Source organism: Syzygium oleosum, unplaced genomic scaffold (genome assembly GCF_021117445.2).
Source record: "Syzygium oleosum isolate NSW1041296 unplaced genomic scaffold, Sole_v2.1 Sole_v2.04, whole genome shotgun sequence".
Lineage (NCBI taxonomy): Eukaryota > Viridiplantae > Streptophyta > Magnoliopsida > Myrtales > Myrtaceae > Syzygium > Syzygium oleosum.
The window spans coordinates 3,850,185-3,873,202 of NW_026607488.1; the positions used below are offsets into that span (position 1 = coordinate 3,850,185).

The 23,018-nt window shown below is 39.5% G+C and overlaps 4 protein-coding genes and 1 pseudogene across 8 annotated transcripts; 4 read left to right on the plus strand and 1 right to left on the minus strand.

The window, feature by feature from the left end:
• The first annotated feature begins 3,300 nt into the window (after positions 1 to 3,300).
• LOC115674336 (cytoplasmic tRNA 2-thiolation protein 1) lies at positions 3,301 to 7,788 on the plus strand. Its single transcript, XM_030596699.2, has 10 exons — positions 3,301 to 4,933; positions 5,159 to 5,271; positions 5,355 to 5,447; positions 5,590 to 5,630; positions 6,155 to 6,221; positions 6,316 to 6,427; positions 6,587 to 6,845; positions 6,921 to 6,979; positions 7,061 to 7,165; positions 7,317 to 7,788. Exons 1-7 carry the CDS (start codon positions 4,793 to 4,795, stop codon positions 6,659 to 6,661), a joined length of 642 nt encoding a protein of 213 aa, XP_030452559.2. The 5' UTR covers positions 3,301 to 4,792; the 3' UTR covers positions 6,662 to 6,845; positions 6,921 to 6,979; positions 7,061 to 7,165; positions 7,317 to 7,788.
• An 873-nt stretch (positions 7,789 to 8,661) lies between these two features.
• Positions 8,662 to 11,147, minus strand: LOC115674339 (cycloeucalenol cycloisomerase-like; annotated as a pseudogene).
• A 4,903-nt stretch (positions 11,148 to 16,050) lies between these two features.
• Positions 16,051 to 22,489, plus strand: LOC115667611 (uncharacterized). Of its 5 annotated transcripts, none has more exons than XM_056310933.1 (10): positions 16,051 to 16,579; positions 19,068 to 19,358; positions 19,458 to 19,588; positions 19,654 to 19,716; positions 19,853 to 19,915; positions 20,007 to 20,051; positions 20,165 to 20,302; positions 21,518 to 21,593; positions 21,711 to 21,770; positions 22,043 to 22,489. In XM_056310933.1, the coding sequence occupies exons 2-7, from the start codon at positions 19,070 to 19,072 to the stop codon at positions 20,267 to 20,269; spliced, it is 696 nt and encodes a 231-aa protein (XP_056166908.1). In that variant the 5' UTR covers positions 16,051 to 16,579; positions 19,068 to 19,069; the 3' UTR covers positions 20,270 to 20,302; positions 21,518 to 21,593; positions 21,711 to 21,770; positions 22,043 to 22,489. The 5 variants fall into 5 exon arrangements, with proteins under 5 accessions (XP_056166908.1, XP_056166909.1, XP_056166907.1 ...); XM_056310934.1 differs by lacking the exon at positions 16,051 to 16,579 and adding an exon at positions 16,676 to 17,166; XM_056310932.1 differs by lacking the exon at positions 16,051 to 16,579 and having other exon boundaries at positions 19,007 to 19,358.
• LOC130137983 (putative protein FAR1-RELATED SEQUENCE 10) lies at positions 17,238 to 18,369 on the plus strand (the record flags this gene model as incomplete). Its single annotated transcript, XM_056310752.1, has 1 exon — positions 17,238 to 18,369. A coding segment is annotated over one exon (654 nt), but the record flags the coding sequence as incomplete, so codon positions are not given.
• On the plus strand, positions 18,012 to 18,908 carry LOC130138028 (protein FAR1-RELATED SEQUENCE 5-like). Its single transcript, XM_056310931.1, has one exon. The coding sequence runs from the start codon at positions 18,012 to 18,014 to the stop codon at positions 18,906 to 18,908; it is 897 nt and encodes a 298-aa protein (XP_056166906.1).
• Positions 22,490 to 23,018: the final 529 nt, after the last annotated feature.

Genomic DNA, 23,018 nt, shown 5'->3' on the forward strand with positions numbered 1-23,018 from the left:
GCCGGCGCTGACTTGAATAATTTTTAATAAATATTTTAATTTTTTTTCAAATTATTTGTTTATTTATTTATTTCTTCTTTTTCCTTTTTTTTCTCTTTTCCTTCTTTTTTTTTTCCAACTAAGGCCGGTGAGGGTCGTTGGGCCCCCGCCGGCCATTGGGCAAGGCCAACGAGGGTCGCCTGGCCCTCACCGGCTGCTGGCGAGGGCCACTGGAACCTCACCAGCAACAGGTGTGGGTCGCACAGCCCTCCCCCAGCCTCGCCCACGGCCGCAATGGCCTTCTAGGCGAGGCAACCTCGCCATGGCCTCATCAGCTGCAGGCGAAGGCGGTCTCGCTAGCCATAGTTGAAAAAAAAAGGAGAATGAATAGAGAAAAAAAATATTTCAAAAAAAAATTAAAATATTATTAAAAATTATCAACGACAACGCCGATTATGCCACGTAGGACGTCCGGCATCCATATCTGCGAATTCCGGCCAAAATTGACCAAATGGACTCAATTGGCTTTGAGGAGAAAATGTTTAAGACTCAATTGGTAAAATTGAAAGATTTAGGACTGCATTAGCAAAAGTGCAATAAGTTTAGAACTCTGTGGAGAATTTTCCCGTCAACTTACACAAGGCCAGTAGCTTGTGTAGCGCCTCGCATTGTTTTTTTTTTTTTGTTGATAAATGCCTTGCATTTTTTAGAACTATTTCAGGAACGGTATCCTCTTATGTTTTGAAGCTTTAATGACTACTTTCAAACACTACTGATTGTTGTAGGGATGACATTTTGCATTAAAATATTTTGTAAAAAAATTGTACATATGTAAAGGACCAAACTGAACAAGCCTACCTCATTATAACTTTTTGCAATCATTTAGGGTTAGTTCATCTCTCTTCTTCCTCCACGTACCTATGTAATGTAGAAGGAAATAGAAAGAACGTGCCGCAATTAATGATCAATATTAGTCTTCAATTCTCCTAAAATGGGAACAAGGAAAACAAGAAAGGACAAAAAAAGGCCATTATGCAACACCATTAATAACATGCCCTCACATGACCCAATTTAAGCTCACCAAAAAGAACCCATCTTTGCATTATTAATTCTTGGCTCTTCAATTTTTTGGGAGACAGTTTCTGACAACTAAATGATGGATGAATTATTTGGACATATAGTTTAAGGTAATGCCTAGCAAGACAGGCTGCCATTGGTTTGTCTTTTTTCTAATCGATGCAGTAAAATGGATTTGTTTATATGGTTTTAGCAGTTAAGCATGGTTCAAATTTATATAGTTGTTACTATGAGTTTGTTAGCACTCTCTCAATCACGAGTTCTATGTATGACTTTATCTCCATTTCTCTTATCTATAGATGCCTTCAACTAAGTCTCAGGATGTAAAGAGTAACTTGGGAAATACGGAGGGATGGGATCAGTAATTATGTCTATATTAGAAGGTGCAAATTTCTAATTTTTTCTAATCTTTTATGCGTGTAGCAACACTGTGCATCAATATGCACTTACTGTGCAAAACAGAGAGAGATTGAGTGAGACCAACAAAACAGAAAAGACTCTCTTTCCCAAGAAAAAAGTGGGTCCGTGGGGCTAGAACTGAGTGGAGGTTTTCAATATGAGCTAATAACGTGTGAACCCTCACCAGCAAAAAAGTGATGACGACCAAGACTAACTTGGTCTTTGTTGGTCGGCTCTCTTCGATATCAAAAGTAGCTATCAAAATGATGAAACAATTCCATCGGCGGAAATATGATATGAAATGCAGTAAGATAAAGTGTTAGTAAAAGCAGAGAAATGACAATGATAATTCTCAACATATTACTCTCATTGGCGCTCCTAATTTTTCAGCACTACCTCTTTTAGGAATTTTTACAACATTATTCATTAGCTTCTGTTGGTGGCGACAATTTATGGCCGAGATACTGAAGAGTGATCCAATTATCTATATGAGTTAGGAGAGTATAGCGAAGTATGGGGAGTAAAGTCATACTGAAGAGGGATTCAATTAACTTCGTCCGTAGATTTTTCAATTATCTGTATGGTGTATTGGTTAACATTTAGATCAGATCGTGGAAAGGGTACTTCGACTGGTTTGAGTCAAGAGCTGGAATGACTACAGAATTAGATTAAATCATGAATAAAAAGGCAGTTTATTGCAGGACACACCATTACCTTAGAAGTTACTTAAATTGTGGAAATAGAGAAAATCATGGAAATATCGAGCACCTAGAGAGGGGGATCATACATGAATTCCAACAACTGTCAAAGGAAATCCCAGAAGTATAAATAAAAAGAACACAGAGAAAAAAGGGTTGCCCAAGCTGTGCCAAAACTCTGCCAAATTTTCCTCCGAAGCATTTTCTATGTGGAATCAACGTCTTTCAATTTCAGTTCTAGTTTTAAAGTTTGTTATTCTTCATGTGCATTGTGAATAATAGTGTAGTTTTCAATTCAATGTTTGCAATTTAGCATTAATGTGCCTGTAACTTTGAGGATATTTCAATTTCAATGGAGTTTCTTAGTGATTTCTTTTCCCGTGTTTGCACTTTAATTTTAATTTTAGTGATCATCACTCTAACTTGCCATTGATATCTTTTAATTTCCGACGTCGTACTTTGCTCTTACACTCGACTGCGGAGTCGTCGGCGGCGGCAGCAGTTCAAGGACTAATTTGTTTGATCAAAAGTCAGTTGAAGGCTTAATTAGACATTTTGTAACAGTTTAGGGACTCCAACATCTTTATCTTTTATTTTAATATTTTGTACTAAGGCCGTCGATCAACTTATACAAAATCAACAGCCCATACAATGCACAAGATTATCAACAATTATTTCAAAGAATGGTATTTCCTAAAACTTTGAAGCTTTAACGACTACTTGTAAATACTACCGAATGTCATTGGTAAGACATCTCGCATTAAAATATGTCGGACGGACATCAATATTTGTCAAAAAATTGTACATGTACAAAGAACCAACCTGAGCAAGCCTACCTCATCGTAACGTTTTGCAATCATTTAGGGTTAGTTCATCTCTCTCGTTCTTCCTCATTTCGAAGGAAATACAAAGAACGTGACACAAATGACTAAATTATTAACCTTCGACTCTCCCAGAACAGAGGAAAGGGACACAACGAAAGCAAAAAAGAAATAGAAAAAGGCCAATACGCATGTAAGTGGTCCTAATTACTCCTTGTCGTTTTGTCGACTGCAACCCCAATAATGAAGTGCCATCTCTAGGCACGTATCATTCACTAATGGGATGAACGTCTAGTCTACAAACGTAAAGCTCCAACATGTTGAGAAAATATTAGGTAGGACTCGCATTCCACCGTGGCAAAAAATGAGTATCTCAGCGTGCGACACGTGTCGCCGGGCCCCACCCGGTCAGATAACCTCCAATATTTTGAAAATATAGCGCCTCTCTCCTCTCATCTCTCACACTCTCGCGCCCCAACCCCTCTCTCTCCTCCCGGCTCAGAACTTGGCGCTCCCTCCGACTCTTCCGACGCCGGCGCCTCCGCCTCCGCCGGCGCTTCCGCCTCCGCCGACGACGCCGACGCCGATGCCGACGCTCCTCTATGCGCTCGCGCTCCCAACTTCTCTCTTCTCACAGACGTGGCGCCTCCGACGCCGACGCCTTCTGCACTCTGAGAACTCGCGCTCCCTCCGACACCGCCTCCGACGCCCACGCCGATGCCTCCGCCGACGCCTCTGCCCCCAACCCTTGCCGACGCCTCCGCGTCGGCCATGCCCTAGCCCTAGCCTCTGCCTCGATGCTCTGCATCCGCAAGCCCCGAAGAAGCGACGGTGGAAGGCGAAGCCGTAGCCAAAGGAGGAGGTCCACCACCAGCAGCCGCAGCCGGCGGCGGCGGCCAAGTCTTCGTCGTCGTCGTCGGCGGTGGCCAGGGAGAAGAGGTCGCAGCAGCAGCACGCGGTCGACGAGAAGTACGCCCGGCGGAAGTCCCTCGTCCCCGTCCTCTACGACTGGCTGGCCAACCACAACCTCCTCTGGCGTTCTCTCTCTTGCCGGTACTTCAAAGGCCTCCTATTTCTCTGTTCGCTGTTTTGCACAAGCTTAACTTCTCTTTATATCAATATTAGTTGGTGAATGTAGGTGGAGTCGCACAAGCTTCTTTGGGATGAGTTTGCAATAGCTGCTGATGTGCGTGAGTTTGGTGGGCTGGAAGTTATTTTGGACATGATCCAGGTAAAAAAAATTTTGCAACAGAAAGTCCTGTACTGCAATATCTTCTATTTCCTGCTTACCGAAGATGTCCTTGTGCGGGGATCTGTGAAGTGTAGATATGTGCTTACGGATTTGCATTTTTTAGCAAAATGAAAACTTTCCCTTTTGTGGATATGTACAGAGTGTTTTTTAGATTCTCTGGACGTCTGCTGATAATAGTGTGCATTCTGATTTTGTATTCTGCTATTCTATTCATTTCATATTCCAGAACTTGGCTTTGGACATTGAAACATTAGATTTTTGTTAGCTTACGGAAATAGTGTAGGAAATAGAGTATGGCTATGGGGAATTTTATACTTACTTGTGTATTCATATCACTAGAGGACTCTGAGGTACTCCATTTGGTCATCTAAAGTTTCAATTGAATGGTTCTTTGAACCAAACAATTTGACTTAAGAAAGGAAAGAGTTTCTTGTGCTACAGTTGTTAGCAAGGATCGTTCTGAATGTAGATTTGGCTAAGTTGGCATTCCACATTCTTAAATCCTGCAAAAAGGGTCTCTAGAATCAAATTTTCAGCTAAGCAAGGAGAAGCCCACTTTGCTAGCAATGTATTGCTGTTATCTGCAGTATGGACTACCATTGAAAATTGTTTCATATAAAGATTTGTATGGATGGACAATGGATGAAATAGTAAAGATTATCGGATTGAAGAATAACTGCACATTTTGTGGGGTCTTCCGCCGTCAGGTATAGAAGCCATCTTCTACTCTATCTAGGGGAATGGGGATGTGCACATCCTTTTATTTGCAGCCCTTGGAATATGAATCGCTAAAAAGTTCTGTTGACAACAGCATGTTAAATGGGATACTGTGCCATTGCACACTTCCTACCAATCCCCCCAACATTAAAAAGACTACTTCACCTAATCAGGGCCAAATCTAATTATGCCTGCTGAATTGCTTTACCTTTAAGGCTCTTGACCGAGGCGTTGCGCTGCTGAAAGTAGACAAGCTTGCTATTGGACAAAATGCCGATGATATTGCTGAAACAGTTCTTTTAAATATTTTGCGGGGTGACATTGCCCGGTAAGTAGTTATTTATCAGAGCTTACCTCTGGTTTCTTTTTTTTTTTCTTTCAAGACTTATTGCCCTTCTATTGATATTGTAGATTGAGTAGGTGTACTGCAATTACAACTGGTGAAGACGGACCAATTCCTAGGTGTAAACCTTTTAAGTACACGTACGAGAAAGAGATCGTCATATATCCTAATAGTTAAATTCTTCTGCATTTTACCTTTAAAGAACATATATGAGAAGGAGATTGTGATATGTGTACTGGAGTATTCACAACTGTTACTTTCTTTATTGGTGCCATTGATTGCAACCCTTAACCTACTCAACACGTATGCATATTTCAAGAGGCTGGATTGTTTCTCAACTGAATGTAAGTGTCCTCTGCCAACTCCCACTTCCCTACATTGTGCTTGATGTCACTTGTGCAGAACTTATCTGGAATTTCGACCTTCCATTTGTCCTGTATGGGTTCACTTGTTAGTTCATCATGTTTGTGTTATGGTTATATAATCTGCAACGTAGTCACGTGAAGTTCAAGAGCTTTACTTGGGTATGTTGTTTCATATTAGATGAAACATATTGTTGCTATATTGCGTCCACTCCACAGATCCTCTTTGTTTGCTGATTCACATCAATATATTCCCAGCAGTAGACTGGATGCACTTGATAACTATTTCTGTGCTCACGTGTGAGGTGTCAATCTAGGATATGCACTTTAATGGGGATGTAAAGTTTCAAAGATTTTTCCCTTCTAAATGGTTTGGCTGTATCTTCTAGAGTTTTAGCATACTCTGTGTGCGTTGGGCTAGATGTAGAAGTATTCTCATATTGCACCATGATTATATTATATGATCACTGCTTGGACTTTGCTGAATTAGTTTACCGAAATGGCAGGCATCTATTCTCCTAATGCATATCGGGGTTTTGCTCGTGAGTTTATTAAGGACTTGGAAAGAATAAGGTCTTGTTAACCTCTTTCTTACAATACTGCAGTATGATGTGATTTATTATTCTTTTGCATTCTTTTGCTTACTACTCGATTTATAAGATTGCAGACCTAGAGCCATACTCGACATTATAAAATCAGGTGAAAATTTCAGAATATCTACTTCAACAAAAATGCCAGAGCAGGGGACGTGTGAACGCTGTGGTTACATTTCAAGCCAGGTAAAGTGGACTTCTCTTCCTCGGGTCTGACTTTAAAATGTAAGAAAGGAATTGACACAGCTTCTCTCATCAGCTATCTATGCTGAGTAAAATTTGAACTTTAATATATTTTGTTGGTCTTGTTGGAACATAATTCACTTATTGTGTGCTATCTGGCAGAAATGGTGTAAAGCCTGTGTTTTGTTGGAAGGACTGAACAGGGGGTTGCCAAAACTAGGAATAGGGCGGACTTGAGTCTCATATATCCCAAAAGCATATGCTAAGTTTCGTCTTTGCTACTGATTGATGGTAAATCTTCCAGATGCTCCAAATAGAGCAAAAATTTTGAAAGTCATACTGGCAAAGGAAGACTTCTGCAGATGTCGACTTGGACGGAATTGCAAGCATGACAGATGGTAACTCAGGAAGTGACCTAAAGGTGACACCGTAGAATCTTAACTCACACTATTCACTAGTGGAGAATTCACTCTCACCTATTACTGTCTTATTGCAGAATTTATGTGTATTCGAAGCGCACAGGCCAATTAAAGAGATATTGGAAAAGGAGAAAAAGTTCCACATCTCCTCATAATTTGATATGGCTACTTTACTCGTACTTTGATTATGGCTGATAATATGTGCAACTCATGGCAGGAACGCGCTGCAGCTCTAGCAGAAGGCAAACCTGCTCCAGCTTTGAGAGGGAGTGCTGATATACGGTCTCTCAATATGGAAGATTTCAAATATGCACATGAACGGGTAAAAATTATTCAAAAATGGCACTTTTTTCTCAACATAGCGTGATCGTCCACAAACCTATAGCTATTTTACAACTTAGTAGCATTTCATTTTCCGTATTGTTGGTGCAGCTTCAATTGATTTCGTATTTGTGTTGTTAACATGGAAACAGGTATGTGCGAGCGTATCATCCGAATCTATTAACATGACCGAGCTTCTGCAGTGGAATGAACTCTACGGTGAAGGCGGTTCAAGAAGAAAGAAGGCACTCAGCTATTTCATGTGAAGTATTATTGTTCACTAATTCACAATTACAATTTTTGACCCGTTGCTCGTCCTCCGAAAAGCTGCTGCGTAATTAATCCATTTTGTTTTTGTAACCTGGGAAGCCCCTTGTTTTAGTTTCTCCTTGTAATGTTTTCTTGCCAAGTTTTATTTTTTTTCCATTTTTCTTGGATTGTTGGTATAAAAGAGAGAGAGAGAGGAAAGCCTTTAATGGCTTTTAATTTGGATCCGCATCATATCTGTCCTCTTTTGCTTTCTATTCTGCTATTACGATTTACTGATTCTCATATAATTTGAACTTTTGTTCATCTCTTTTAGGTGAAGTCCTTACTGTCACTATGTTAATAGTGGTCAGATAAGATCTCTCTCTCTCTCTCTCTCTCACACACACACACACACACACACACACACACACACATAAAAGCACACCTGCGCTTGCGCACTTGAAACAATAGAAATGTGCGTTTATTTTGTAGAAGAAAACAAGAATCATCACATATCATGATCTTGAAAAGCAAATCACTGTCTCCATCCGCCTGGCCTGCTTGGTATTCTATTCAAGCTTTTAGGTGGTTATGAACCCACCACAGCCATCAGAATCTTACATTCCAAAATCCTCTCTCAACTCGGTTGCCTTCTCTTCTCCTCCTTTTATTTAATTCAACAAAATTCGATCAACTGATTTAATTGATTCAACAAATTGCCCTTCCCGTCAAGCTTAATCGTAGCCTTAATTCCATAGCTATGGAAGATGTTCGAGTTCAGAGGCAAAAAAAAATAGAATGGTCTTTGTCAAAGTGAACACAAGAATAAAAGGACCCCACGATTCTAATTATTGTTACGCCAATCATGTACAAATGACTAGCCTCCCTCAAGTAGTATGAGTAATCCTCCACATGTTAGCAAAAAGGAGAATTGGAGTAAACATACTAGGTTTTACATGTAATCGAAAATAAGATTTGGTTGGTGTATTGATTAATTCGGGGTGATGAATAGAAGAAAAACCATGGTGGGGCCCTAGAAATTCCCATGGCTACCATCCTATAAAATTGGATGTTAGAAGAAGCCCTCTTTTGTAATCATTAAATGTTTGGGAATTTCAAAACTGTGCTTAAGTCACTCACTAGGACAGAGAAAGCGCCTCATCCACAATGTTCGTCGAATCTATCGAGCTCGTTCACAAATCAATGCATGCCATGCAACACAGCTAGGGAAGCTAAATGAGGCACATATACAAATAACTACCGCAGGCAAGCATATTGGGCAACCTTATAGTAACACCATCATGGTTTCAACACGCACCTGCATATACTTGGAGAGACATTAAGATTCACATTGTTAGTCTCTAATCCCCAATTTCAACTGATTAGAAAGACTTCTCAAAAGATGCTTAATGTCCTGATCACTACAACTAGTACAATACAAGTCTTTTGGCACGGTTGTGGTTACATCTTTTCCCCAACAGGGAACACCCCAAAACTTACAGCCTCCATGGAATTGGGAACAAAAACACAAGCTCCCGTTTTAGTACAATGAGATGTCAAGCTTCCACGGAATGTCCAGGAAACCACGGAAGTCCTGGCTGAATGCATTGTTTTGAGTCAGGAACTGGGACAATTGGTCCGAGGAAAATACACCACAAGTCAAGTATGATTGTCACCAGCATGGCTGCACCCAAAGCATCGACAGCTACTGTTGGCAGGTCCCAAGGACTGCTTCTCATCAATCCTGCAGGCACAAGTTCATTTTCAGCTGACAATGTTGCATGAGCTCCAATGATTGACCAAGTACAAAACGTTTGACTAGAAAAGACAAAGCTACAACTGGCACATATCCTCTTCCATATTCTCCAATTCTTCCACTTCATATCAAAAAGAAAAAAAAGGGAAAAAATGGTGCAATTGTATTTTTCTAATGAGTAGAAGCATTATTCCTTTTAATTTGGATATATGAAACATAATGTATGAAAAGCAACCACATAATTGAATATATGCCAGAGAACATGAAGAAAATGGCGCGCACAATGCAGATCAACCTTGTCAGAATTTATGGCTCGTTAACCAGATAATGTTTTCATTTGTTTAGATGATTGCATCTACATTTTTCCATTGCCTTCATTCTGGCATATGGTTTCACTATTATGAAAACGCAATACTGGTCAATGTAGTTATTTATCAATGAAATCATTGTCCGAATTGATAAAGTACAGACCGTGCATTTATACAAGCTAGAACCTATAATTCTCTCGGTTACAATTTAAATTCATTCTAAGACAAGTACATCCATATCACTCCACATGATTGCGCAGCCGTGATGTGCGCGTGTTACTGCTGAATCATGCATTTTTTGAAACAAAGAGGATAAGAACCCATAAAATAGGTGTTGGGCACATAAAGTTCTCACCTCAGAAACATCGGAAAGCTTACAATGAAGTATATGGCATAAAACAAGGACCCCACTTTATACATGGACGCCCGGTCTACAAATTCATAATAAGGAAACTGCAAACATTGAACGAAACGAATTAGGTTTGCATAATCCCTGCATATCATATTACTATTTAAGCATCTGTAATTAACTAAATGAAATAGCGACAATTGCAATGTAAAATGTCTTGGGTTTGTTTCACAGCAAAGACCTGCCTGGCATAAAAAGAAAGAACAGATTTTACAAGAAATGCTCCATGCAAAGTCGAAAGCTTGCAAAAAAATGTGACGTGACATGGCAGGCAGAAAGATGTTGAACTGTCATTCTCATTACTGAAACTACAGAAACATGCTGAGGAATATACATTTGAAGAGGAAAAGAATCAGCATTCACCCGGGATATTATAAAACAGATAACAATTGATATTCTTAATCTAACGAAATTTCATTTCAAGCTTGACTGAATATGTCTTGTCACTAATTAACTGATTCTTTTCATGATAAGGCTGTGGATAAAGGAGAATGGCTAGAATAAGCAATCTTTGAGACAATGCATTGACAAATATGCACCACTCCAGTTCAAACAGGCAATAAAATCAGCATGCCATCTATATAAAAAAAAAGTTGGTTATAGTTATGATGGATAGTAGAACAATTGGTCTGGACATACATTAGAAATAGCTACAGTCTCCAGGTATGCTATGAAATAGGAAAGAACCAGAATCCATGCCGCCTCAGTAACCCACTGAATTTTTCCAGGCAAGTCAGCAATGGCATGCCTTAGCCTGCGGAGGGTCATGTTTGACGTAACATGGTAAAACAAAAGGCAAACATGAGTCAGGAGGAAAGTAAAATGTTTGTACCTGCACAAAAAAGTTAACCAGACCACATGATAAGAAACAGACAGATGATTAAGAAAAGCATAACTAGTCAATGTCTCAAATTTATGGCTCACATTATTCATTTTCCACGATGTAAATGTTTCAGAAGCTCCCAAAACTGTGAAGAAGTAGTGCGTCCAGAAGTAGTTCCCAACGTAACTGAAGATTATTATCCAGAGACTCGCCTGCAAAGCATGGTTAAGTGTTAGGGTGGAAGAGCAGCTCTTCTTTCTGATCCTAATATCTAGCTATATAATGTCCACACAAAGGCCAGCTTCATAACGTAGTGGATGAGTAAAACGTCACATATACAGTCTTCTTTAACTCAAAAAGGAGAGATACACAGCCGTAATGCAACTTGTAAGTTGATGCTCCAGTTTTCATGTAATTCAGATTGTTTAACCAGACCATCGTCACTGAATACCACATTGGCAGGGATATAAAGCAAAGGCACTTTATGATTACTCAAATGTTCCGCTAAATTGTAACAACAGATACAAATTTTAAAGCCCCAGCTCTTTACAGAATCAAACTTGTCAGCTTTTCTCAAGTATATTGTGAGTCACATAACCCACAATAGTGCAATTTACCCATAAACAATTCAGGTTCGACGTGCTCTCTATAATTGCAGGTCCAAATTTCTATCTTAAGATTGATCCAATATTAATTTTAACAGACCAACTCAAATATTTTTCCTAGAAACAAAGTAGAAGTAGCTTGCAGACTGTGCACATCATGCACGAATCAATAAGGCAACATGTGAAACAAAGCTGTTCTAGACACTTCATCACCAAAATGTGTGATCCGTCAGTGGTATAGCGTAAAATTGATGTTACTGAGTGTAAATGTAGATGAGCAACACTCACCAAAAAAAATGTAGATGAGCAATATATATCACTGAAGTAGCTTCTAGAGCATTAAGAATGGACAATTATACCCCAAAAAGCACTTGCCTTGATCCAATGGCGATCCTTCCAGCACAAACTGCTATCCGCCTGCCCAAGTACGTAAATTTAAGGACATTTCACATCAAAAGGGAGTTCTAGCAACGTGGGATTGAGAGATCCATGATTTTCCTTTTGCAAGTCTCTTTTCCTCCAGCATTGTGATTACACAGTGTAGTCAAAATGACTGAAAATGCATAACCATTGGTTTTTAAATGCCAGATAGGAAATGTCATTTCAAGCCCAAGGACCACTACAAGCTAGAGATTTCCACCAATGGCCACATTGCATTGCATAATTTGTCTATCTATTCCACTTATAGGGCAAATAAAATCTAGCAACACGTTGTCCAAACCAAAATACCAATATATCAATCCAGGCAAACTTACACACTCAAAAATTTTTCCAGCTTTAGCAAGGGGTAACCAAGTAGCTTAATTCGTGGTCTTTTGCATTGCATTGCATAAGACTGTTCCTTAGGTAGTGGTCTTTTGGAAACAACCTTTTCAGCCGTATAAGCGACGTATATGTCATTGGGAGACAAACACAATCTGTACAATCCGTTGGACATATAACAGCACCCAACCTTATTTGAATTAAGAAACAAAGAAATAACATTGTTCTTGATTTCAAAAGAGTAGCCATACATGTCCAAACACGATACGGAAACTAAGTTCCGTCTAAAAGAAGGTACATAAAAAGTGTCTTTCAACATTAATCTAAAACCAGAGTCTAGAATCAAGATTACATCTCCCACAAACACAACATCAGCTTTCTCGTTATTTCCCACAGTGAGTCTTGACTCATCCTGATTTGGCTTCCTCCGGTTTATGAATCCCTGTATGGTAAACGCAACATGATTAGTTGCACCGCTATCGAGCCACCAAGAACTGGATGGTGCTTCTGATAGGTTGGATTCACAAACAAGTGCCAAAGAATCATTACCTGTAGGCTCACGTTTGGACAACCAAGCTTTAAACTTTCCACAGTCCTTCTTTATGTGACCTTTTTTCTTACAAAAGAAGCAGTGGCCACCATCCCTTTTGAAGGATGTTTTCTTTGGACCCATATTGTCAGATTGACCGGTAGTTTCATGAGTACCTTTCTGAGTACGATTTCTGAACTTCTTATCCTTCTTTTTGTGGGAACCAGAAACATATAAGGCTAGATGCCCTTTTTCCTTCTTAAGTTTCTCTTCCTCTGCCACCACCCTTGCTATCAAGTCATTCACTGACCAAGTCTCATCTTGGGAATTATAATTTGTCTTTATAATCCCAAAATCAGATGGAAGGGTGTTCAAGGCTTGATGCACAATACAAGCATCAGGAATGGAAACATTAAGAGCTTGAAGCTTCGTCTTTAGGTCTACCATCCTAAGGACATAATCTCTAACCCCAGCAGTACCATCATACTTCATATTGAAGAGCTTTTGAAGAAGTGTACCAACCTCAGCATTAGATGAAATGCGGTTTCTAGCCTCTAAGGCTGTCATCATTTCCTTAGCAGTACAGTCAGCTGGCAAACCACTTTTCAAGTGTTCTTGAATGGATTTTTTCATTGTCAATAAGCAAATCCGATTGCTCTTTTCCCAGGCAGCATAGTCCGTTTTCTCGCCTTCGATCTTGGTGGCCATGATATCGCGGCTTATCCTTTGTAAGAGCAATGTGAACATCCGCCTGACTCCATTCCAAATAGAAAATCCTCTTTCCATTTCTTAAAGTTCAAACCAGTAAGGACCTCAATGGAAATGGAATTGCCGTTTACAGAAAAGGTGACTGGAAAACAAACAAACAATACAATCAGCATCATGTGAGTACTTATCCAAAGAGTTACATACATCATCACATAATCACCTTTAGGCAGAAAATATGACATGCAGTTGTATTCTCTTCACATGACAGCGGCCATGAGAACATATTCTAATTTTTCGTGAAATCACCACCTTTGGGTGTATGAACCACTAAGATTAGTCATTTCTCAAGCACATGCTATACATGTACCCCTCCATGAACAAATACAAGATCACCTCCTTTGGGAGTATGATCATGCAATAGAACAGGAGACATCCCACCACAATATGAGACCGATATTTCTCAAACCCAGTCAAGTGTGCCACTTTGGCGGTCACTACCCAACTGAATCTTTGAAAATCTCTCATACCAGAGATATGTACTTTATGTATCACATTCACTATATACATGTAATGCTAGACGTAAAGACAGGGGCGTATATCTCTAAAATTACATGCCATGCTAATTATATTGTTCCATTCATTGATAGACAATGAATTATACTCTACATAGTCCTTATGTGGTGATATACATGTGAGCTACCATATGTATTTCCGAAACCAAAGAGAAATACAAGAAAATACGCAAAATACCCTAAAAATACGAGTATATAGGGTTGTATACGTATTTTCACATCTTTAAAAGCTTCAAAAATATAAAATAAATACACCACAATGTAGAGCATCTCAATACGAGCGCGACGATACCAAGAATGTCCAAAACGGACGTCGGACGCGCCCTCACGCGCCGTCGGAAGGCGCGGTGCGTGCGCGCGTGTTCAGCCGGTCAAACCGGTCTGAACAGCCGGTCCGACCGGTTGACCGGTCCAACCGGTCAACGGACCGGTTTGACCGGTCGGGTCGGGTCAACGGGTCGGGTCATGATCCGGGTCGGGTCGGGGCAACTATCCGGTCGGGTCGGGTCGGGATCCGGGTCAACCGAATCCGCGCCTCGGCCGACATCATGCCGACGTCGGCCTGCGATTCTCGGCGAACAAACGCGCCGGTTTGGCACGGCCGCGCGTGACCGTCACGCGCCTCCGCGCCTAGGGCGCGTGTAGCCGCGTGAAGGCGCGTCCGGCCTCCTCCGCCGACGATCCGCCCACCATTCTTCTCGTCTCGACAAGTAGATTCCAAATATATAATAAAATTTAACTTTTATCCTACAAAAAATTTCGAAACTGGGCAAAAATCTCTCGGACAAAACTAAAACGGTCCTAATCCGTATGTTTCAGTTCTAATCTATGGCAGGCTCTGATACCAAATGTAGGCCACGAAAATGGCACGCCCAGGATCACCATAATTAGAAACCGAAACACGATAATGGAGAAATTGTAGATTCGTGTACCTGGTTTGGAATCCATCGAACTTGACGCGGAATTTGCGACGGTTTCCGAACACGAACTCAAATGCTTCTCCCCTATCCCTTCGTTAGAACACTGGCCTAATGAGATTGCCACTCACGAGAAGAAAGTTCTCTCTAAATCCGTATGTGAGTCAAATTGTGCATCATGAGGTTAGGGGAGGGACTTGAGCGCTATTTATAGAGTCTTCGACCACGGGCCCTCTCATTACGGGCCGGGCCGTACTCGGCCCACACCAGCCAGTCCCATATTAGACTTATTAAGAACCCATATATCTTACCTTTATTAGACCAAACTAATTCAGTTAATTTCAATTAATGAAGCCCACATTAGGAAATTCTTACGGTCTTGGCTGATCATGGTTTCCTTTGGAGATTGTTTGGGGACTTCCGACGGTTCCGCTCGAATATATATGTAGTTCCACCGTCCCGAGCTCCTGAGCTCCACCATCGCCTCTCGCCTCCGCCCGATAAAGTCGAGGTCCTGATCTCAGGCAGAATGAGGTCCTCTTTACTTTGGAAACAGTTTTAGAGGGTACGCACACAAATGCACGGTTGCTTAGCAGTTTAGGTGTTTAATTGTTTTCACCATGTATGGTTCAGTGACTCGAGTCTCCATATGTTATGCAGTTTTTTCCATAGTGCGCCGCTGTTGTGAGTTCTGTTTGCAGAGGCCAGTCGCTCAATATTTGAATCACTCCCGACCTCCGCCGTCGCCTCCTTCCGCCCAAGACCAGCTGGGTCCCGAGCTCTGACCGCCGTCGCCCGAGAGCAAGCCGTCCGCCCGCCGGTCCAGAGCTCCGACCTCCGCCTCCCCCGAGTGGTTTGCGGTAATTCTGATATCAAATCGACAGATGTTTCTGCTTTTCAGTTTCTGTTAATAGCTTGGTCAAACATCCCTCCCTCTTCTTCGTATGTTTCATATCTTCAAAGGAATTGCTTTTACATCATTTGAAACGCGGCACTATCAATGGACAGCAACGGGAAGATCAGGAAATCATCTGAATCAAAATAAAAGATACGACAACATTTCAGGCTGACATTAGAGCCATCCTAATTCTGGGCTTTTGTTTCTTCTCTTCATCCCCAGAACAAGAAAATTCTTGCATATGTGGGACAATATTCATCAAAACCTGATTTTTACTTTTTGTAGCCAACAAAGTGCATACCGTGCTGGCTATAAGATTAAAAATTGTTCATTTGCCTTTTGGCAATCTTAGTAGGCACCATGTTGTGCCATGAGATCTTACTCTCCTAGTTCAGTTCTCCAATTTCTTACAACAATGGATTTGTGTTCTGTATTTATATGCATAGACTGAGTTTCGAGGGTACACAATAAAATCTTGTTATATACCCCGTAACAAACAATAACTAGATTATGGTGCCTAGATTTACATAGTAATTCACCGAATAGGTAAATTAAAATGCCTAAAACATTTGGCATCTAACAATTTCTTTTTTTAATTATATTTTCAAAATAGACATTTAGCAATTTTGTTTTATTTTGCTGCCTTCTTTGCCATGTCTAATACATCCGGTCCAATTTTGTCATTATCATCTTTTCTTTATCAGCTCCATACGTGTCCTTCGGTTTTAGGATAGTGTTCTACCATTTAATTACTCTTTGACCTAATGTTGCCCCCTGGATGTCTTCATCTTGCAGAAACAAAAGCTGCTCAATGCTTGTCCTTTGGAATTTGGCATTGTGAAGAGATTTTTGAAATATATATTGGATCGTGAGTTACCGGTATGCCCCTCAGATTGTTTGTGCCATTATATTTTTTAAAAAAAATGCACCTTGTTAATTGACTCTGGCAAAGACAAAAGCACACTACACATAAAGCAAATCTTAATCTTGCACTCATATGCTTCTCATGCCTTTCACCCGAGACTGATCATTTTGTCTTTTACTATATATCAACATCCAAATTAAAAGTAATAATGATAGATGACCTGAGCTGAGGAAGCAGTGTCTCGTTTAGAGCATGTTGTCAGGAGTTTTTTTTTATATATGTCCAGTTTCTGCATGATTTTTTTTCGTCTTAGTTGCATCACCGCTTTGTTATTTCTTTCTTTTTAGATCATTAGTTATTGGTTTGAGCAAACATAGATTGGTCTCCAAAAATTCTCATCTTATAATTCTTCTTGTGGATAATTTGTTACTTCAGATATGGTCATTATGTTTTGATTTATCATATCTCAGGAATACCTTGTTGTGCTAATTCGGCCCTGTGCAAGGAACTTTCAAGTGCCCTAGGTTCCATCTCTCTCGGATTCGCTCGCGATTAGTTGGTTAATTCGCAAGTGTAAGGTTATCCGATGGCTGAGTTGGAGGTAATCTTTAACTCATGCTATGGGAAACATATTTGCTGGATGTTATTTTGCTTGTGAAAGCACTACATTAAATACTTGTTGCTCTTTGCTTGCAGCATGAAATAGCATATGTTACCCGTGACTTGGAAAAAGATTTCGAGTTTATGGTAGGAATGGTTTTTACAAGTGAACTTGAAGCATATCATAAATATGTAGCCTATGCTATAAGTAAAGGATTTGGAGTGAGGAAGTCTAAGACTAGAAAAAACGACAAAGGAGAAATAACTCGACGCACTTTTCTATGTAATTGTGAGGGTTATTCTACCAATTCATCTGAACAAGAAAGAAAATATGAAAGACTTGAAGTTAGATGTGGGTGTCCTGCATTTATTAGATTTAAGGTTGAGAATGGTATTTATGAAGTTATAGAGTATGTTCGCGAGCATAATCATGGATTTATACCTAAACATCAAAGGCACTTGATAAGATGTGGAAGAATGATTCCCGATACTTGCAAGGGTGTTTTAGTCGATATGACTAAGGCTGGTATTGGAGGGACCATGGCATATAAGTTCTTAGCAAATGAAGCAGGAGGAAGCCAAAACTTGGGTTTCATCCTGCGCGATTGTCAAAATTTTTTGCAAAGTGAAAGATTGACTCATATAAGTGGGGGTGATTGTCAAAGTCTTCTGAATCATTTTCATCGCATGCAAATGCAGAATCCAATGTTTTTCTATGCACAATAAGTAGATCAAGATGGTAGATTGACAAATCTATTTTGGAGAGATAGTTTGGCCAAATTTGATTATGATTGTTTTGGTGATGTGGTGGTTTTTGATACCACGTATCGTACTAACAAGTATAATATGATATGTGCACCTTTTGTTGGAATCAATCATCATTGGAAGAATACTTTGTTTGGTTGTGCATTTTTGTTGGATGAGACCGCAAATTCATTTATTTGGTTATTTGAGATGTTTTTGAATTCTATGGAAAATAAGGCTCCAAAAACCATTTTCACCGATCAAGACCAAGCCATGGCAAAAGCCATTCGAACGGTGTTTCCGAATACTCAACGCCGTTTATGCACATGGCACATTGGGAAAAATGCCAATCAAAACATTCCACATCTTTACCACAAGTCAGAGTTCAAGGATAAATATTTCTCAAAACTTATGTATAAGTGCAAATCAGAGGATGAATTTGAATGTACTTGGAGGAAAATGGAAGAGGAGTGGGGTACTGAGAATAACAGTTGGCTTCGGAGGTTATACGACCTTAGACATAAATGGAGTTCGGCTTTTGGTCGTGACATTTTTTCTTGTGAAATAAGATCAAGTCAAAGGAGCGAGAGTACTAACAATGTCTTCCAAAAAATGTCGACTAAGACATTGACCCTTGTAGAATTTGTTTACCACTATGAAGAACAATTGAAACATATGAGAGAAATTGAAGGTCAAGATGATTATAAATCTCGTGGGAAACCCAAATCGCAGCTTGCGGATAATAGGATAGTGAAGCATGCCGGTTTGGTGTATACTCGTACCATTTTTAAAAGGTTTCATGAAGAATTTCTTCAAGGTGTCTCCGAACTTGTTTCAAGTGAAGCTTTTGATGGGGTAATTTTGCACTACACTCTCGTACGTGAGGGGATTGAAGGTGAACTGTTGTCAAATTTAACCCTGTTGACTTTTCAGTTTCTTGTACGTGCAAACTATTTGAATCAAATGGGTGGTTGTGTCGCCATGCTTTGCACGTGTTGAATAGGAACATATCGGTTTCGGTCGTTCCATTTTCCTATATATTGAAAAGATAGAGTAAGGGTGCAAAACAAGGGTGTGTGAATGATGAATCTCATGAGATGTCATCGGGTCCTTCTACATTTAATCGATTTTCCACGTTAATGCGAAATTCTTTTGAAGTGATGAGTTTGGGAGCCCAAGATGAAAATACTATGAGGATAGCGAAGAAGAACTTGGATGTAACAGTGGCTAAAATTTCGGCATACAACTCAAGTCTCGTTGTGATAGATGATGCTAGTGATGATGATAATGATGATGATAATGATGAGACTTCTTTGCCAGAGATGCCGACATTGGATCCCCTTCGAAAGAAAGGAAAGGGAACTACTTATGGAAGGCTTAAAAGCTCGAGTGAGAAAAAGAAGAAAAAATATAAGAAAGGAACACCCCAAAATCTAATAGAAAGTCGAGGTGAGCTGAGCGATGTAAAGTTCTAGCTAATATGTTAAGTTTATTTTTATACTTATGCTACATCATGGCAATTAATATATTGCTTATTTTACAATGTAGAGTTGGCTGTCCAAGCAACGGAGGATGTGACTAATTTACCAGATTATTCAAGATATTCAAATCAGACTCGAAATACCTTGCGTCCTAACAACATTGGTGGTCCTATAGTAAATCTCAATCTCCATAATCAGGTGTGTCACTCTAACTTCAACATTTATATTTACATTCTACTAATTGGTTAACTTTTTTTATATAGATGCAACCACCATACATTATGCCGACAGGGATTATGAATGGATTTTCCTCATTCACTAGTCAGGTATTTAGAGTTTGGGTTACTATATTGACTGAAATTTGTTGCAAATTCTAAGGTTTATTATTAGTGATGTATCGTTTATAGATGTTGGAGTAGCAAAATAGATACATTCTACTAACGAGGTCATTTTTTTATATAGATGCAACGACCATATATCATGCCGCCAGGGGTTGTAAATGGATTTTCCCCATTCACTAGTCAGGTACCTATTATGAAAATCATTTTAGATCCCGGTGCTATTTCACTTTAGTAAACTATTCTAATGCTTATTGATAACGGTTTTTTGTACATAGATGTTGGAGTACCATAATAGATCCCATGGAAACATTTTGAGTCAGGTACAAGTTGCCTCACTTTTTTTGACGTGGGATTATTTGAGATAATATTTATGCAGGCACATTGTTTAGCATACCGCCTTGTCTCAATGTATTATTTATATACCTTTGTACAGGGGCCATCAAATTTTTTTCCACATCCTAGGATGCATGAATTGAACGATTATGAAGGCATAGACAATGCACGGTCGCATGACAATTCGTCGGAAGGCGGAAGATAGCGGGATGGAATGTAGCATCTATATGTTCCACAGGTGATAGCGCTGCGTATCAAAGATCCTTAGCTTTGGGGACGACATAGTGATAGTAGATACAACTTGCTCTTTTTATGTGCATATGCCTTTTTCCATCTTCACTTTTTTATCACGAGTAGGAGGTCTCTAAGTCGAAGTCGCCATGATGTAGCTGATCTATTGCAAGTAATGGCAACCAGAAGTCCCAATGTAGACTCCGCAAAGCTTTAACATTTTTAGGCTGATCTCGTGATGTAGAATAAGGGGCAGCGCTTAAAATATGGAGACTATGTAACTGGTTTAGGTTTTCTTTTATACAAAGTGAAAAACCTTCGGATGAAATTTGGAGCTTTAGAATTTACAGTGACTGAAAGCTTGTGAAGAAATAATTGAATTCAAGTTGACTGCATCCAATCTTTGATCCTTAGTGTTAACGTTAAACATCTTAGCATTTTTCTTCTGTAGTTTTGCTTTGCTTGTGGATAGTCTCCTACTGTATGGTTTGCTTTTGGTTTGACCATAAAAATTGTTGTGCCTGTAACTACACCTTACTATTTTACACTGTAGAAAGGGAAGCTTGTCAGTAGCCTTTTAAAGTTGATTACTTTCTTTTTTCTCTTTCCCCATTTTTATGGGTATTCTGTTTCGTAGGCTTCTCTCTTTAGCACAGTGCATCTCTATCTTGTTTTGCTGCACTGTGGAAAACGTTAATTCAATAGGATTAATCCGTAAGGAAGAAGAAATGATGCTCAAATGGCTGATAATAGGTTCACTTGGCAACTGGCATGTACTTTGGAGTTAATGCTATGCAGTTCCATTGTATCGTCAATATAGTAATGAAAACTAAAGACAGCCATTTTGAAATATATCCACTCCTGCAAGGTCTACTGCAATGCCTTTTAATTCAGTAATCTGAATTGTTGCTGTGTGGCTTTACTATGTATTTACTTGCAGGTTTCTGTTGGATACTTTCTCACAGACCTTGGGATGATATTCTGGTTTTATCCATCACCAGTGGTCTACATTTATCATCGTGATACTCCCAAGTTGGTGTCAACCGTTTTCTGCTTCTGGGTGAATGCAAATTTGTATTGAGAGTCTGATAACTCCTTGTCATAGTTTCCATGTACAATTTTCTCATGTATGAAGAAATTCTTGGGTAGTGAATGCAGGTTTCTTGATAAATGCTTCTGGCCTTTTTTCACTTAAATTATAGCTTTCACTTTTTTGGTTCAGGTACCTTGACACGGTTGGAATGAAGAAGTCTAAAGCATATCTTATCAACGGTGTTGTCATATTCTTATCTTGGCTGGTAACTTCACGCTACTGCTGTCTGTTAAATTGTTAAAGTGATTCTGTTTGCTACAGTAACTTTTATGCATCTTGTAATTGTTTGACCTTCTGTGACACTCTTATTACATCTGTGCAGGTTGCCAGAATTCTCCTATTTGTCTACATGTTTTACCATGTCTACTTGCACTTACATCAGGTAATAACCTCTCATAGTCTTTATTTGTTTAGTTTCATTAGAAATAATCACTAAGGTTGCTCTTCTCTATGGAAAAATTATTGTTTGCAAGAACTTTGCATTTGCAAATTAATGTCTTGGCAGATAACATGCTTTAATTCCTTTCTTTTTCTTTTTTTAAAACTCTGTATCTTATATTTATAGTGGCGGTCTTGGTTGTGGCCTGCCATGTGTTATATCCATATTAAAATTCTCAAACCATTTATCAGTCTAGATGGTCTATCTCTGTGCAGGTCAACGAGATGCGTGTGTCTGGGAAATTCTTGGTGTTTGGTGCACCATTGGCGCTAACTGTGATGAACTTATTGTGGTTCGAAAAGATCATCAAGGGATTGAAGAAGACTATAGCAAAGAGGCAGTAAAAGGTGTATAAGGTATTTTGCAGGTCTAGCCATTAGAGAGAAATAGTTGATCCACTCATATCTGGCTTTCCCTTGTGTAAAAAAGTGAGAGGGAAAGATAGAAAAGTTCAGGACCCCTTAGGTTATAGATGGAGAAATTCGGATAATGGACTTGCTTGTAACAGCATCTTCGGTGTCTGAAGTTTAATCATTTGGTTGCATCACGAGCTCCACTTCTGAATTAGATGTATATAGTGTGAAGTACTTATTTATTTGGATTTGAATGGAGATGAAGTTGCTGGAGATCAATGCAATTACTAGTGAGTTCTTTTGCCTGAAGCTTACGTGCGTTTACCAAAATACTGTCCACCCTATGGAAATTATGGCACTGCGACTCTACGTTTTGATTAGATTGTGTAGACATCACTTTGAGTATGGGATTGTTAAAATTCACTTTTGAGTATAGGACCGTTGCTCTAATACCACTTGCTAAATGCGGACGTGTGGCTCCGATAACACTTGCTGAGTACGGAAATATGGTGACACAAGAAAATTGTATCTGGTAACTCAAGACACCGAAATACGGTACAAGTATACCACTAATAAAATATTGTCTCATACAACTAGTACACACACTATACGTGAATAGCCAGAGACCACAGCTTGCTGTTGCAAAACTTATTTTCACACATTACACACAAAACTCTGGATCAGCATCTATTGAATCAGATTGAGAGTGACCACTCAATGGTCAATGCAACACAATCGGATAATGAAAGGTCTTCAATAGGCCATGGATAATGTAGTTTTTAACGTATCCTTCTCTTTTGGCTAGTTTTTTTCCATACAATCCTACTCATTATATATC

Bases quoted from the DNA above. Each gene is read 5' to 3' on its own strand.
- LOC115674336 (XM_030596699.2), top strand. From the start codon at position 4,793: ATGTATTGCTGTTATCTGCAGTATGGACTACCATTGAAAATTGTTTCA. The intron at 4,934-5,158 runs GTATAGAAGCCA...TTTACCTTTAAG, and splicing joins GTGGGGTCTTCCGCCGTCAG to GCTCTTGACCGAGGCGTTGC. The intron at 6,222-6,315 runs GTCTTGTTAACC...ATAAGATTGCAG, and splicing joins AAGGACTTGGAAAGAATAAG to ACCTAGAGCCATACTCGACA.
- LOC130138028 (XM_056310931.1), top strand. From the start codon at position 18,012: ATGATATGTGCACCTTTTGTTGGAATCAATCATCATTGGAAGAATACT.
- LOC115667611 (XM_056310932.1), top strand. From the start codon at position 19,007: ATGTCATCGGGTCCTTCTACATTTAATCGATTTTCCACGTTAATGCGA. The intron at 19,359-19,457 runs GTGAGCTGAGCG...TTTACAATGTAG, and splicing joins AAATCTAATAGAAAGTCGAG to AGTTGGCTGTCCAAGCAACG. The intron at 19,589-19,653 runs GTGTGTCACTCT...TTTTTTATATAG, and splicing joins ATCTCAATCTCCATAATCAG to ATGCAACCACCATACATTAT.